General features: G+C 45.6%; 1 protein-coding gene across 1 annotated transcript in view; it reads right to left on the bottom strand.

Annotated features, from left to right (window-relative positions):
* tox (thymocyte selection-associated high mobility group box) overlaps window positions 1-17,038 on the bottom strand; it is a gene marked incomplete at both ends in the record, with an annotated part of 48,964 nt that overhangs the window by 4,607 nt on the left and 27,319 nt on the right. Inside the window, 4 exons of the mRNA XM_080010508.1 lie at window positions 25-105; window positions 694-927; window positions 2,211-2,456; window positions 7,631-7,918. Coding sequence (XP_079866634.1) covers window positions 25-105; window positions 694-927; window positions 2,211-2,456; window positions 7,631-7,918 — 849 coding nt within the window. The remainder of the gene's footprint in view (window positions 1-24; window positions 106-693; window positions 928-2,210; window positions 2,457-7,630; window positions 7,919-17,038) is intronic.

Consider the following 17,038-nt stretch of genomic DNA (forward strand, 5'->3'; position numbering starts at 1 on the left):
TGTGTGTGTGTGTGCGTGCAGTACCTGTGAGACCAGACTGGCCCTGTACGCAGCCAGTTGTTTGAGATACTCCTTCTTAGCGGTCTCTGTCTTCTTCTTGTACACCTGAGACAGAGAGACAGACAGACCGAACAGAAAGACAGACAGGCAGGACTAGTTAAAGCATCAGCAGCAGCATGTGACAGCAGCAACAGCACTATTGACAGTTGCCGTATTGATGAGTCTTCGGGACGTAAGACATGCACGTGTTGAAGCGATTTGAAAGAATATAAACACAAATCAGTGTTTACGATAATATGCAACAACACAGTTATGACCAAATAAACAACATAAATCATAATAATTCTGAATACGACATACGACAATGAATATGACACTTTGTTGTGCCATAGATAAATGCAATGAAATAACAATGTCCCAGCAACTCGCATAAAAATACAATAGGCAAAATAACACTATACAACACAACACAATACAATACAATAAAAATGTGAAAAAAGAGATAAGCAATACACGGAAAATTTGGAAATATACATCAAAACTAACAGTTAACTGCAGCCCATAATGAATCTGCCCATACGCACTAAACCTAACGAATGTGAGCATCTCTAAGTGTGGCGCGATCACTATGTCGATACGGCGTCACCAGTGCGACGGAAACCACATCGTGAGCTCCACCCCTGCCCCGCCCACCTGCTTCTGCTCCTCCCCCAGGCCGTCCCACATGGAGGCCACGATCTTGGACACCTCCCCGAAGGTGGCGTTGGGGTTCTGGGCCTTGATGTTGGCCTGCGTGTCCCTGAAGAACAGGGCGTAGGCCGACACCGGCTTCACCGGCTCGTTGGGGTCCTTGCGTTTCTTCTTCTTTGGCGTCTTGGGTTTCTTGGGGGTGTCGAACGCCGCCGGGCGCTTCTCCCCGCCGACGCCCTGCAGAGTCCGTGGAGAGGGCAAGGAAGATGGAATTATTTGTTTCCCCCACCCATTTAAATTTTTTACGAGCGTGAAACTGGATATCAGGGCTTAGCGATGATAGAATATTAAAGGATCATCGGTGTCAAGTTGAGTTTCCGCCTGTTTATCAGTCAGCACACATTTTACATCACCTCCAGCCCCGTTCCTGATGATGGCTCACATTTTAAGTTTTTTTTTTTTTTTTTTTTGCGTGACCACGAGGTCATATCAAAATAGGATTCTCACCATATCTTTGGAATTTTTCCTGATCCCCGAAAAAAAATACAATATTGAAAATCGAAAAAAATGTGAGCTATACTGATTTGTGTGCAAAACGTGGGCTCCTCCTCCCGCAGGTAACCTTGTGTCTGGAGAATCCTAAGAGTACCACCGAAGCCTCCTCCACGGCGGGTGATCACCTCTCCACCACTCTGCTCAGAACTTGCCTCATCGGGCGATTTCGCCGAGCTAACATTTCGAATCCTTTTTTAATGACACTTGGCTTTCCGCCTCCGCTCGTGTTATCTTACCCCCTTTTCCCAAAATTCCAGGCGTATTTTCTCATCTTCGTCATTTTCTTTACTGGAGCTGGAGCTGTGTTCAGCGCTCCATTCACAGGACAATGAGAAATGTGGTGGATCATATTCAACTCTACTCTAATGGTTTCATTTCCAGAGAATATAACCTGGCAGTTCGTTGCAGAGTGATTGTGTGTGTGTGTGTGTGTGTGTGTGAGAGAGAAAGAGAAGGAGCTTATTTCCATCTAGTTGATATGCACAGAGAATGGGCCTATTATGACACATAACATTATTAACATAACTATTCTGCAATGTCTGCAAACACATACACACCCACACAACACACACACACGTACGGCTTTGCAAAGCCACCTGCGAACACACCCATAAACACGCACAGCCGTGCACGCACGCACGCACGCACGCACGCACGCACGCACGCACACACACACCATTCTCTTGTTTGCATAAGATTGAGTCATATCTAACCGGGCTGTAAAGAAACATCAGTTTGTTCTGTCTTTTGTGTGTGTGTATGTGTGTGTGTGTGTGTGTGTGTGTGTGTGTGTGTGTGTCTTTGTGTGTGTGTCTTTATGTGTGTGTCTTTGTATTTGTATTTGTGTGTGTGCATGGATGTGTATGTGCTTGAAGGATTTTTCTTTTTGTGTATTCAGAGGCCTGTGTTTGTGTGTGTGTGTGTGTGTGTGTGTGTGTGCATGTGTGCATGTGTGTGTGTGTTACCCTCAGTGCATCCTCGTTGTCGTCCTCGTGCGCTGAGCTGGATGGAGAGGGCGTAGCTGATTTACTTCCTGGAGGGGAGGGGGAGCTGTGGGCAGCGGGATTGGGACCGAGCCCCAGCTGTGATTGGTTGATCGTGGACAGCTGACCCTGCGGGCCCAGCCCTGATTGGTTCCTGGGCCCGAGGGCCGCTTCTATTGGCTGCTGGCTGCTGGTGAACCGTGAGTCGGAGTTCACCATCTGCTGCATCTGGGGGGGGGGCAGCGAAGACACATTAAACTCTGACCAGATTATGATTAAAAAGTATGGATCTACAGATCACCCTCCTCCCCGACAACAATCAGGTTCCCATGGTGACAGCATTATTATTTAATTTTTTTTACCAATTAAATTGATAATTGCTTGGAAAGCATTCGGCGGTGGTTATTAAATTCAGTAAAATGGGTAGAACATCAACTCCAGAGGATGCCCAAATCCAAATGGTCTCATTGGTGATTTCAGAGTGCGGTGGATCCAGTGAGAACCCGCTCCAGCATCACCGGATACGACGGCCTCAAAACACTGACGGCGTCTACCCACGGAATCTACAGGGGGTTCACGGTTTCCTGCCTCGGCCACGAGGGGACTAAAGGTCACCCATGTGTCATCGTTCACCGTTTCTGTCGTTTGTGCTCCGAGAGCGTCTGCTGTTCCCGCCCCTCTCTCCTCCTCCACCTGTTATCTGACACAACATACAGGTGTTGCACTGAGCCCTCTCACCTGCGCACACACGCACGCACACACACAGACACAGGGCAGGTGAATCCGCCCGGCTCGGCGGACAGGTGCACCCTACCCCTTGTTGTTTCCCTCTCTTCCTCTCTGCTCTGATAACTGTTCAACATTTCCACTCTTTTAATCTTTTCTTCTCTCTCTTTCTCTCTCTCTCTCTCCCTCTACCACGGGGACAAAGCCGTGGAGATGAGTTGAGCCGAGAAACCGCTATTTGTACAGACTCCTTCAAACAAATACACCTGAACATACCAAACGCGGCCCTTGAGACCGTGCGGCTCCGTTCTAAAAGACGCCGTCAACTGACTCAAAATCGGCAGCAAAAAAAATTTATAAATAAAAAAATTAAAACAAAAAAGAAGCTCTCAAATGACTGGCGGCTGCAACCGCTGTCCTTCTCAGGAACCCAGAGGCCTGTTATCACCGACGCCCTCGGAACAGGAACATTTACACCATTTGTCACAAACAGGGCGAACTCGCAGATTCCGGTTCAGGCATTAATTCAGAGTTTCCGATTCGTAAGCAGCGAGCGATCAGCGGATGTGGTCTGGCGCGCGGGTCCCGACCTTCTCGGGAACGCCGCGTCTGAACTCCGCCCCGCTGCTGGTGGGGGCCGAGAGACTCAGCTGCGGTATTTGCAAGGAAGGGCGATGGGTTTTTTTTTCAGCCATATTAAAAAAAAATCTAAAAGATAAGTTTCAAGTTGACGAAAACCTGGTGCCGCTGGAAAGGGGGGGGGGGGCGATAACTCTCGTGGTTTGGCGCATGCATCGTGCACCCTTAATTCCACCATTGAGTTTCCACGACTCCAGGTTAAGTTTGGTGGAGGTCGGGCTGAATTTACTCCGGTGGGCGGTGGAGGGCGGGCGCTTACGAGGCAGTCGCAAGCGTGGGCTGAAGAAAACATCACCGTCAGAACTGAAAGCACAGATTTTAGTAATGTTTCCCTTCAGGCCGTCAATAGACAAATGACATATCATATTCCTCGTGTGTGTAGGTTAAACGGTTGATAATATTATTAATGACACGGGCAGAGTCTGGTAGACGTTTGCGTGCGGCGCCGACGCAGATTTAAAGCTCATTCGTGAGTGAATGAACCGATGGAGCGCGGCATTGGAACGTACTTTATTCAACCAGAACGGAGGTGTTGGTTGCAGGTGGGGGTCCCCGTTACAGTGCGACCGGAGCCCTCCACCCCTGTGCAGCGAGCTCATGCATTCTTGCCGCTTGCAGATACCGGAAGCTGGCAAAGAAGGAGCGTTTGTTTTTTGACGTGACCTCTGTCCTGGTTGTTGTTATTGGCCACGCAGACGCAAAGAAAAACAAGATTCAGCTGACTTTTCTGAAAACACAGACTACTGTTTATGTCAGGGAGAGCAATCCAGATTGGAATCCTATTTACGATAGAGTAGCGCACATATGACACACATTCACACACAGGCACGCGCGCGCACACACACACACACACATCTACAACAACTAAACAGATACAATACATATATGTATACTGACACACCCACCCACACACACTTAGCCAAAAAAATATATACACACCAACAAATACACACACGCAGGCACACACGCACACACACGCGCGCACACACACACACACACACACACACACACACACACACACATCTACAACAACTAAACAGATACAATACATATATGTATACTGACACACACACCCACACACGCCTAGGCAAAAAAATATATACACACCAACAAATACACACACGCAGGCACACACGCACACACACACACGCGCGCACACACACACACACACACACACACACACACACACACACACACACACACCCTGCCCCCTCTCTCCACTGAGCCAGGCCCGGTTGCCAAGCAACCATAATTCATGGGCCAGCAGTAAATGGATGTTAGTGTGAGAACATTAAGGTGAGCTATAAAGAAAGACAGAGAGGGAGAGCGAGAGAGAGAGGGAGAGAGTAAATGTTGGAGAGAGAATGATTGGTAGAAAAGGAAGATGGAGGGACACATTAAGTTAAAGAGAGAAAGTGATGGAAAGGGATGGAGCGAAAAGGAAACAGACAGGACAAGAGACCGCTAGATGGGAGAGAGAGGGAGAGAGAGGGAGAGACAGACAGATGATGGAGCAAAACAAGAAAAAAAAAAAAATCGTCCCAGCCTCCCCCCCTCACTGTCTCTCTTTCCCTCTCCCCACTGCGACTGCCCACCTCACTCACTACCTACCCCCGCCCGTGCGTGGCTAACTGACCCATTAAGCACATTCACACATACCAACCGCACATTCTGCATTTTAATACACGCTCACAGCTTTGAAACGTCTGAAAACACACCGCCCCAAAGTGTGTTTACAGTGGGAAATAAAAGCTTTTAGATGGCGAACGTTAGCCTAATCAGTCACTCACACCGTCAGTTGGGACCGAAATCTAATACTAATGCAATTTTTCAGAATGTGGAATGGACACGGAGAGAGAGAGCGAGGGAGAGCGAGAGAGGGAGAGAGATAGAGAGAGAGACAGAGAGAGAGAGGGAGAGAGGGAGAGAGAGAGAGAGAGAGAGAGAGAGAGAGGGCAAGAATAGGAGATGGTGGGAGGAGAGAAAGTTTCGGTTTGAATAAAACAGCAGAAATCTACAAACAGTCAAAACACACCTCGACACTCTGCACACAGCTCCGCCAATCAGACCTCGTTTGTCTGGCGGTTAGCGATACACGGGTCCGGCTTTCATTTCTCCACCATATGAGAAAGCCGGCCTGACAAACAGCCCAATGTCGCCGCTAAAAGCATGGCTTTCACTTTACTGTGAAAACAAGACTTAAAGCGGTGGGAAGAAAATGTCACATCTGCCATAATCGGCCTTCAAATAACACGTCCAAACGCAGGATATGGCCCTTTCCTTTCCTTTGATATGGCCTGTGAAGATAACATCGTTCCACTGACGGGATGTCTATCTTTTTTTTTTTTTTTTCATTCGCGTTTGGTCATTAACTTTGGTCGGGATTTGCCGGTTTGAATGTTGGCAACGCTGAAGTGACATCAGGGCTGCGTCGTTCTCACGAGGTTGGTACTGTTGCTAAACCCTTAACAAGCATCTCCAACTCCATTCTCACTCAAAACCTACGTCCCTCAACAATTACAACAATTCCAGCTGAGCTGTCTTATCCAAGGTCCTCGAAGGACTGGTAAAATGATCAACTGAAGGAGTTCCTGAGTGCTCATGGCGTTCTTTCATTGTACCAGTCCAGCTCCAAGAAAAAACATAGCATACCGTCACCGCATCCCTAAAGGTTGTAAACAATGTCATTGAGTCACTGGATCACAAAATAAACCCGTGCCGCTCCTTTAATTGAACTTCAAAAGGCCTTCGATGCAGCTGACCACCTTACCCTGAAGCATCGGCCGCTCAACACTGAGAAGTCTGAGCCGGCTGTTCACCTCTCTGAAAGGACGCAATTTGGTCAATTTGAGGGCACTTCCTCCAAGGGTACTTACTGTATGTTGCGTCAGGGGTCCCCCAAGGTTCTGTTTTGGAACCACATTTGTTTCCCGTCTACATGAACGGCCTGGGTCAAAATGTTCCTGTTCCTCATTTACTCCTGTGGGGCCACCCTTGCTCGACCACTTGAGCGTTTGCAGCCTGCCTTCCTCATTGTGGAGCCGCGGTCTGAAAAAACTTGTGTTGAATGCTTCAAAAACCGAATTGATGGTTGTTTTCCAATGCCAGGAAGACGTTGGCTCCTCTTCCTCACCTTGTAACATTGCAGGGCGGCCAGATTGAATGAGTGTCGCAGTTCAAGTATCTAGGTATATTTAATTGATGGTCGTTTAACCTTTAAATGTCACGTTGAAAACTTAGTGATGGAACTGAAGCTCAAGCTAGCTTTTTTTTATTTTGTTTTAGGATCACATCCCGATTTTCCTATGTTGCCAGGAAAAAATTGGTTGAGGCTACGTTCCTTCCGTTGCTTGACTATGGTGATCTGTTGTACATGCATGCACGCCTCCGCCCAGTGCTTGCATTGGCTGGACACTGTTTACCACAGCGCTCTGAGGTTTGTCACAGGCTGCGCAACTCTCACTCACCATTGCACACTGCCGTATATGCCAGAGTTCAGTGGCCTTCATTGGCCCTGCACAGACTCACTGACTAGTACATTTGCTCCCCTCTTACCTTTGTGGGTATGCCTCACTCAAACGAGTAACTATTATTGGCGCTCGATTGATACCCTCTTGCTAAGGTCCCTAAGGTTCGCAATGAATTTGGCAAACAGGCCTCCATGTTCCTGGAACCACTTGCAGACAGATTTGCAGGGGGATGAGCCGATCCCGTTTAGGGCGTTCAAAAATGTAGTGAAGGGTTTGGAGGCAAATTCGATTGGAATTTGTAATTGCTTCCTGAGCCAGATCTGTTTCTTCCTGTCTGTCTTCTTGTTTTTCTGTGAGCTGCTCCTGAGTGCTTTGTTTTTAATCTACGCTGGTATGTTGTTATTGTTGCTGCTATCTTGGCCAGGACAGGTGTTTACCTGGTTAAATAAAGGTTTAACAGTTTGTTTTTTTATTTAATAATCTAACCGGGTTGTGATTTAAATGTCTCCTTCGCATCACATGTTATCTCCACCAAAACATGGTATTTCTTCAATTTTCTCCTCTTACCACGGACAGAGTGCTGGTCATCGGGCCGCCATCTTGGCCAAACGGGCCGCCATCTTGGCCCAAGACAGAGCTGCCGTTTTGGCTCCGGGGCATGCCGGGCAGGTCCATTCCCTGCATCTGGTAAGAGGGGTGGTGTTGGGCTGGGACGGCGTGCGGGGCGAGCGGGTGGTACAGTCCAGAGCTGTGGTCCGCCGGGAGGTGCGAGGGCATCATGTGCTCCGGCAGGGTGGGGGGCGTGATGGGGGGGATGTTGAAGTCGTCGTCACCCAAGCCGCCCAAAGAGAAGGACTGGATGGAAGGATGGGAAGGGGAGGGAAAGACAGGGTGAGAACATCTGCGATGCACGTCGCAGGTGAACGTTCTTTCATTGACCTCATTTGGTTTCTGGATCTCTCTAGTAAAAGTGAAAGTGCCACATTGGCATTTCTACCTATTTAAAAAGTCTGCAAGTACTGGCTCTCAAATGTACTCCTAAGTATCAGCGCCCGACAATAACGGTTGTCCAGTTTCCCCGGGCAGACAAATTTGGGCCGTTGCAAACCGTCCTGGCGGTTCGGTTGCCTCGTCGTCAACCAGCACGGTGTACCTCGCCGTCTGTTCAGAAACCTATCAATCCATCTATTGATCTCACTCAATTATCAAGATGATTGAAATTCATCCACTATTGTGTCACTACTTTGCCTTTGTTTTGTCAACCAAAGGCAGATACATGGTTGACAAGTTGACAACCACTTCTCAGTTAAATGTATTAGAGCCTCTGAGAGCCAGTACAGATACTTGAAAATGTACTTGAAAAATACGGCAACCAAGTACATTTACTTTGTTACTTTGCACCGCTGGAAACAAGTCAGCACAGCCAGCCGACCTGCAGCGCCGTTCCACTAATCCCGGCCTAGTGCCGTCCATTACACGGTCCTGATGAACCGGCCGTGCTCAGCGAGGTACGTTCAGGCAGCGACGGCTAACCAAATGAACACAGACGGCAAATACCAGGCGACATTATTAAAACTAAATGAAAATCATTTAATCAAAGCGCCGTCTGTGTGTACAGTACACGGCCCAGAGTCGAATCGTCGTGACGCTTGTTGCCGAGCGCTGCCTCCTCCGCCCTGCTGAGAGCTCTTATCACAGACTAATTATCGCTAATGAGATTCACAGCCTTGAAAGACAGCCTTGTGAACCCACATTCAGTGAATTATCAGTTTAACTCTGTATGTGTGTGTGTGTGTGTGTATGTGTGCGCGCGCACGTGTGTGTGTGTGCATGTGGGTGTTTGTGTGCGTGTGTGTGTCCACATGCATGTGTGCGGTACCTGTGAGACCGGACCGGGTGTGTGAAAAAGGGAAAAACTTCCATTGCTCCATTCAAGTTTGGGAACAGCGTTTTGTGGCACGTGAGCGTTGACGTAATCAATGATTTAATCACGTTTTCGAGGAAAAATCGCTTAAAAATGTGCAGTGAGAAGGTGGGCATCAAGGCAACGACAGCCATGGATCCGAAACACACACATACATACATGTATAGTAATGATGTGTTTTTGTTGTGACTAATAGGAAGACGCCCGTGTGTATTCTGTCACTCACTTTTGGGAGTGACAGAATACACACAGGCGTCCTCTTATTAGGAGCAAGAAAAATACATCATTACTCGCCTGACGCGATAACAGAAAAAATAATAATGACTCAGTTGAAGAGCTTAGACAAATAAGACGGACAATGATGGATGGAAATAGGGGAGGAATGAGGGCGAGAGATAAGAGTGGGACGGCGACGTGGAAACAGGGCGAGAGGGGAAAGAAGAGGGGACGGAGAGAGAGAGAGAGAGAGAGAGAGAGAGAGAGAGAGAGAGAGAGGAGGGGGAGAAAGAGAGAGAGAGAGAGAGAGAGAGGGAGAGAGAGAGAGAGAGAGAGAGAGGGAGGGGGAGAAAGAGAGAGAGAGAGAGAGAGGGAGGGGGAGAGAGAGAGAGAGAGAGAGAGAGAGAGAGGGAGAGGGAGGGAGGGGGAGAGAGAGAGAGAGGGAGAGAGATGATGTAGGAGAAGCCCCTCTCATGCTAATCTGACAGAGGAGATCTTTTATAGAGACTGACAGCCTGTTCCGCTTGGCTGGGCACACTGATCTCTCTCTCTCTCTCTCTCTCTCTCTCTCTCGTTCCCTCCCTCTCTCCCTCCCTCCGTCCTTGTATTCCTTATTTCCCCCTGTGTATTTTTCCTTCCTCCATGGTACTTCTCTATGTCGTCTCGGTGTGTACTGTGTTGGGTGGAGACGCTCCGCGCGCCTCCCCCATGACGTGGGGCTTGTGAACGGCTGCTTCATCACTACGTAATTAATCATTCATCACGGGCTTATTAACAGTTTGTTATTGTTTGGCATCGTGGAGATTGTTTCGTGTTCGTGGGGAAGTTTTTCCAAATGACTGCGATCCCACATCATGCCTGAAAGCAAAGACAAAATCTTACATCTCCCACATAGTGAGTGTCCTTTCTTGGTAAACACTAGAATAGGAACAACAGAATACGACATACTACACTATATACAGCACACTACATACCATAACCAGTATACCACATACCATAACCAGTATACTACATACTATAACCAGTACACTACATACTATAACCAGTATACTACATACTATAACCAGTACACTACATACTATAACCAGTATACTACATACTAAACTATATACAGCACACTACATACCATAACCAGTATACTACATACTATAACCAGTATACTGCATACTACATACAGCACACTTCATACTATAAACAGGATTCTACATGCTATACTGTATTGTAGCTTGAATGTTATTCTCCCTTGTAAGTCGCTTTGGATAAAAGCGTCTGCTAAATGACTAAATGTAAATGTAAGTGTCTTTAAGAAGCACCTGAAGACCCAGCTCTTCAGTGAGTACCTCCTGTCCTAATCTACAATTACTTTGCACCACCTTGCAGTATTTATTGTTACACCAATGTTGTTGTTACACTAATCTCTGTCGCAATGTAGCTGAATGTTATTCTCCCTTGTAAGTCGCTTTGGATAAAAGCGTCTGCTAAATGACTAAATGTAAATGTAAATGTAAATGTAAATGTAAATGTAAATGTATACTATATACAGTGTATTACACACTACATGTTTACTGTGAACAGCACACTAAATACTATACTATAACCAGTCTACTACATAATATACTATATACAGTGCTCTACATACTATACATGCATCACACTACATACTATAACCAGTATACAACATACTATAACCAGTATACTTCATACTATAACCAGTATACTACACACTATACTGTATACAGCACACTACAGACTATAACCCGTATACTACATATTATAACCAGAATACTACATACTATACTATATACAGCACACTACATACTATAACCAGTATACTACATACTATAACCAGTATACTACATACTATACTATACTATATATACAGCACATACCATACTATAACCAGTATACTACATAGTATACTATAACCAGTATATTACCTACTATACTATATCCAGCCCAATAAATAGTATACTATATAAAGTACACTTCATACATTGTCCGTTCAGATTCAGAAGTGTCATACAAATCTTGTGGAATAGAACTTGTATTCATACATATATATATAAACAGAGCACCAGAACATCTTCACATACTGCAGTACTCGCTGTCAAAGCTGGCAGTTTGACATTTGCAAGTTAGGCTGGAACGGCCCCGGATCAGATATGTAAATACTATCATCTCAAACAAACTCAATCAAGCCCACTGCCACGCCCCAGCATCCTAAGAACAGCGTCAACGTGAAGGAAAACACCGCGACGCCGCCGCGGTGTATATATATATATTCTCTCACTTCTCCCCCGCTCCGGAGCGCGCGCCATCTGCACTGGAAAAGCGCACACTGGCACCGGCACAGCTCTACGATCGCTTTTGGTGGCCGTGGAAAGCAATGTAAGGGGTTCGTTTGGCAGCCTCCACCGCCGGGTTGACGCGGAGGGAGGGGAGGCGAGATTGAGGGGGGGAGGGAGGGAGGGTGCAAAAAAACCCAGAAAAAAAACAACAAAAAAAACATAAACAGAGGCGCACATTGTCGGGTTGTGAATGGAGCCAGTGAGAGCGCTGTTAATAATCCCGGTGACAATAAAGCCACGAGGCAAAACTACGATTTGGTAAAACATGTTGAAACATGAAAAATGAAAAATGTTATTAAATATTATTGGCGATTGTGGACGGTTCCCAGCCAACAGTGATGACTTACACCGGTGTGCCATTCATTTCAATCGATTGAATCGCCGTTACCGCCATGGCCTGATGCAGAGTCCCCGCCTGATCCCCCATCAGCTTCCAACGTTTAAATAACTGGAACCATTTAATAACTTTACTGGGAAGAAAAAACTAATTTTTTTTAAATAAATAAAATTTAATAAAATAAAAACGTCACTGGAAGTTCCTCTGCACTGCTGGTGAGACGGCCACGTTTCTTCGGGACTTTTCTCTCCAAGGGCTTTCAAACTGTCGTCTTTTTACGGCGGTGGGTGTTGCGGCGCCCGAGTTGGGCGGTCGTCACTTCCTTGAATTTTGCGGAATGCGGTTTCAAAACGATTTCAGAGCACCATTTATTTGCACTCAAAAACGGCGCATTTATTTATCTGCTTCTATAAATATATATATATATATTCAGCACCCAATAATAAATATCATTTTAACGGGTCAAGTTAAAACATAGGACAACATGACAACTGAGACTGAGAACTGAGTTGTACGCATAAAAAGCCTCCTAATATCAATGGCCTCAAACCGTGAGAAAAAGTGCGTCATATTGTGTGTTCAGCGTTGGTAAAATGAGTAAAGTGTGTATCGCTAAATGACTCACACACACCTTTCACAATGACACAACACCGCGGAAACGCAACAAAACGTAGTAGAGATTTAGCGCCTGTCTTGGTTGTCATTCCACGAGATGGTGTTTTCTGCAAGAGCACAGAGACCTGCATAAATTAGACTGTCCGTCTGTCCGTCCGTCTGTCTGTCTGCCTGCCTGTCTGTCTGCATGTCTGTGAACCAGGTCCCCCCCTTTCCCTATGGTCCGTCATTTCTCTAAGATCTGCATAAATTAGAACTTGTATGCCTGTCTCCCCCTCTCTGGTCTCTCTCTGGTCTGTCTCTCTCGCCTGTCTGTCGGTCTCTCTGTCTGTCTGTCTCTCTCTCTCTCGCCCTCTCTCTCTCTCTCTCTCTCTCTCTCCCTTTCCCTCTCTTTCTGTCTGTCTCTCTCATCTCTCTGGCTGTAGTGTTCTATTGTTCTATTCATATCAGTACAATAGCCTGTTCCCTTGGCTCTGGGATTCTCTGTAAAGGCTAATGTGGTCGGGATTAGGTCTTTTCACACACACACGCGCGCGCACGCACACACGTGCGCGCCCACACACGCACGCACGCACGCACACACACACTATGAATGCGACTTACCTTTCGCAAGCAACTGGTTTCAACTGTTGCACAAATTAGTAATAATCAGTAAATAGGGATGTTAATAATTAACCATTTAACTATTAACCGACAATAACCGTTTTGAACGATTAAAACTATCAATTAAAAAATATATTTAGAAATCAAAAAAAGTTATAAAAAAAATGTTTGCTGCAAAAGAAAGAGGCAATGCAATCATTTAAATAAAACTCTATGAGTTTTATTTAATAAATGTTATTAATCCATGACCCCCCATGAGTTCTATTAAATACAACGCATGGAACACGTGCAGCAACACGTGCCTTTTATTTCAGGCACGTAAGAGGACAGCTTACGCAGCCCCCGGTGAGGTCCTTTCCCAAACCCGGAAGTGCCGGCCGCGGAAAGCTAAGCTGTTTACAAACGAAAACAAAATGAAAATGCTTTATTTATAATAAAGTGTTTAAAATGAATGAAGGGTGTTTGACTGGATTATATATTATTTAAAGTAATGTGATGGTTTTTCCCAGCCTTATTGCGTGCGCCCTCTCGTATAATAGTAAAAATATGAATACTCTATACATTGGACAAATACTAACGTCCAAATCCAGTACTCGAGTACTCACGCCCCTCCCTAACGTTGTCAACAAGTCAGAATACTGCCTTCATCATGATATGATTATTTTTTTACATTCGTCCATTCGAAATAGTATTTTAATTCTTGTCTGATGACGGTTAACGATCGGTTAACGACGGTTGGCTGTCGGTCAGAGAAGAAATGTTCAAAATGAGCGTCCCCGTCAGAACAAGTAAGGGAGTCCACTGCCGCGCCGATCGGCCACATTTAACTTAGATGGGTTAGTTTGAGGTCTTAACATATAAACTGACATATAAATTGACTTGTAAAAATGTTCCTCTACTAGAGATATCGTACATGCTCCTCCTCCAGCAACAACTCAAGTCTCTTCATTATCCAACACAGTTTGCTATGGCGCTCGGATTAAGGCTTTAATTTTTTACTCATTATTTTCTTGGTTACTAACATCATCAGATGGATATTCTTATTATACTATTATTATATTATATTACTACTAGGTTTTCCAAACAACAATGTTTTAGCACCTGAAGATTGTTGTGTCACATTTATTATCGCTAATCAACAATAATATATGCGAGCGCTAGAATCAATTTGCCCAGAAGATAATTGGGAGCTAATGAGACCAAAACAGGGACGGCCGTGGATCAAAAACGTAACAAGGAAGATCTCCATGGTTACGGCGAAGTGCAAAGAGGCAACACTGAGTGCTCAAAACGAATACTGAAAAACTAATGCTTCTCCATCTACTTTGGCCCAGAAGGTTTCCCATCTGATCACAGGAGACGAGGGCTAAGTGCCTCGGTAAGGGCACAGAAGTGCTATCCCTGGGCATCCTGGTAAACATCGGAATTAACTTCACCGGGGATGAAACCAGCTTGACTGCGAGGCATCGTTCCCTGAATTAGATTAGGTTAGATGAAACTTTAAGTCTCCCAAAGGGAGGAAAGCGGGTCACGGAAGCGGCGGGTGAGACAGGATGTGGATAATAATAGAACAAATAGAACAGTATCTATTATGTATCGTGTATCCGTTGCGAGCGGGGTACCAGGGTTGACCAGGGTTGGACGACGGGGCCAAAGTATCATACGGTGTTTTCATGAGAGGGGGGCCAGTGTGTTCGCGCTGGACGGTTTCCTATTACATCAGAGATGCACGTCGACGTGCACGTGATGCGTGTGTAATGTCACATCGCGGTCCGTTTCGTCATGAAAGGTTGTGACCTTCTCGGTTCATTTCACATCAACTTCCCAATTTCTATACATTTTTATCACATGAATTATATTAAAAAACATGTCGACAACCTTTGATGACAGGAGGGTAAAAGACATCCCACAGTGTTAAGTCATAACATTACGCCTAAAATCATAATATACTGCCCACACTAAGGTGGGGTACTGCTGATACTGTAAATCAGCGTCCATCTCCTTACGGCGCTTCGAGGATGCAGGTCAGGATGGAGCTGACTGTGGGCTGTGAACAGCGCTGATGTTTTTAAAACCTGCAAAATGATCCTCATCCCCACCCACTGGAGGCGACCTCCACCTTAATTCATCATTGAAGGATGAGTGGAGGGGGGTGGGGGCTCATCAGTAATAATCCCATTCAACCCAAAATAACAAAAGTTGAACTCTGAAAAGGCCTGGGGACCATTCCGCACACCTGGCCTGCCTCGCGCAATCCCATCTGTGTATGCAGGCTTTAATATTCATAGATGTGTATTAATAACACAAGCAGTATATGTGTGAGTATATTTTATTTTAGTTTATTGTTTATTAGGGATGCAACGGTACAGTATGTATCACGGTTTTTGGGCCACGCTGACAGTACAGTTTCTTTATATTTAAAGGGGGCGTATCACACTTTTCCTTATTTCCTGTCATATATATTATGTTAAAATGTGGGATGTTCATATCAGGCAAAGTCAAATTATGAGGCAAATTAATGACTGGCTGTGAACCAAACGCTCAGTCAGCTCGTCACGACTTTCTTTATATGGTCATCTGCTCCATCCGATCCGCCGTGTGTTTCTCCTTACAAAACCAATAAAAACAGTGTTTTTATTTTGGATGTTTTTTTTGTTTTTTTTAACTTAATTTTACTTTCCGACGTTTGCATGTGCGGTGTCTGTGTCTCCCACAAGCTCGGAGCACGACAACCAAAGTCTAGAGCAAACTTTTAAATGAGCCCTCGTAGATCTAATATGAGTGAAGATTCAGCAACTGAATTGATTATTTCTCGCCCTAAAATTTGTTCAGAAACGGATTTTAGTGCACTGAAAAGGTGAAATAAGTGAGTTTACAGAGTGAATAAAACGGAGCCCGGAGTAAAGCTCAAACCCCATTGGCTCACAGAACTAGTGGCTTGGCTGCTCATTTTCAATTAAAGCTACACACATTGAAGCGGCCCGTTTTGGAACAGGATGGTATAGAGGCATGTCACAATGGTTCAAATGCATAATCCGAGTGGCATTTTTAGTGAAAAAAAAAAAAATGTTTCGGGAACCTCAGAGAGCTGTATTAATACATGTAAAAAGGAGCATTAAAAAAAAATAGTATTTATTCCTTCTCCTTTATCGTCCTTTATTCATTCCTTCCTTTATTCCGTCTTCCATAAATAGTTAGTGTACCGCTCTGTGTGTACGACTGGAGGGAGGGGGGAGACGGGCGTGCAGGTTCATTGGTGGGTTGTTATAACTTGCATAAGTTCATCTGATTGGAGGGGAGGGGTCCAGGATAGTGGGTGATTTGCCCAGGTGTCTAGGGGGCGGGTCCCACGGCAGAGAGTCAGAGTGTGGACGGAGAGGAGAGGGGGAGGGGAGGCGAGCGCCTGGCGCCAGCGGAAGCGAGTGTCTGAAGAGAAGTTCGTAACAAAAAGGGACGCGGCCACCCCGGGGGGTTATTTTCTGACTGGACTCTTCAACCCTGGGGTAGTTACGTTAATCAAAATAAAACTGTAATAGTTTAAATTGAGTTTGTACTGTATTGCATTACTTAATACTTAGTAAGTATTACATATGTTTGTTCTTTGTATTTAAAACAGATCTTGATCAATAAGCAAATCCGACAGCAGCTCCAGTCTCTGGTACAATGTATACTCATATAAAACACAACAAAAACATTTCTATGTAGTTTTATCTCGTATTTCTATGGAAAAGGCTGCGTAGGCGGGAGCGGTTGAAGAAAAATATAGACCTCGCGCAAAAATAGAGAAATGCGGCGCTGGGAGTAGAGGAGTTCCAACGGCGCACGCACCTCGCGGCGCGCCCATACGCGTCCGGTCGACTTGTGCCTCAATATCGTAATGCGGCGGATCACGTGTACGTACTGACCCGTAGGGAGCGTAGCGAAGCGTTCGG

This window comes from Zeus faber (assembly GCF_960531495.2).
Source record: "Zeus faber genome assembly, chromosome: 12".
Taxonomy (NCBI): Eukaryota; Metazoa; Chordata; class Actinopteri; order Zeiformes; family Zeidae; genus Zeus; species Zeus faber.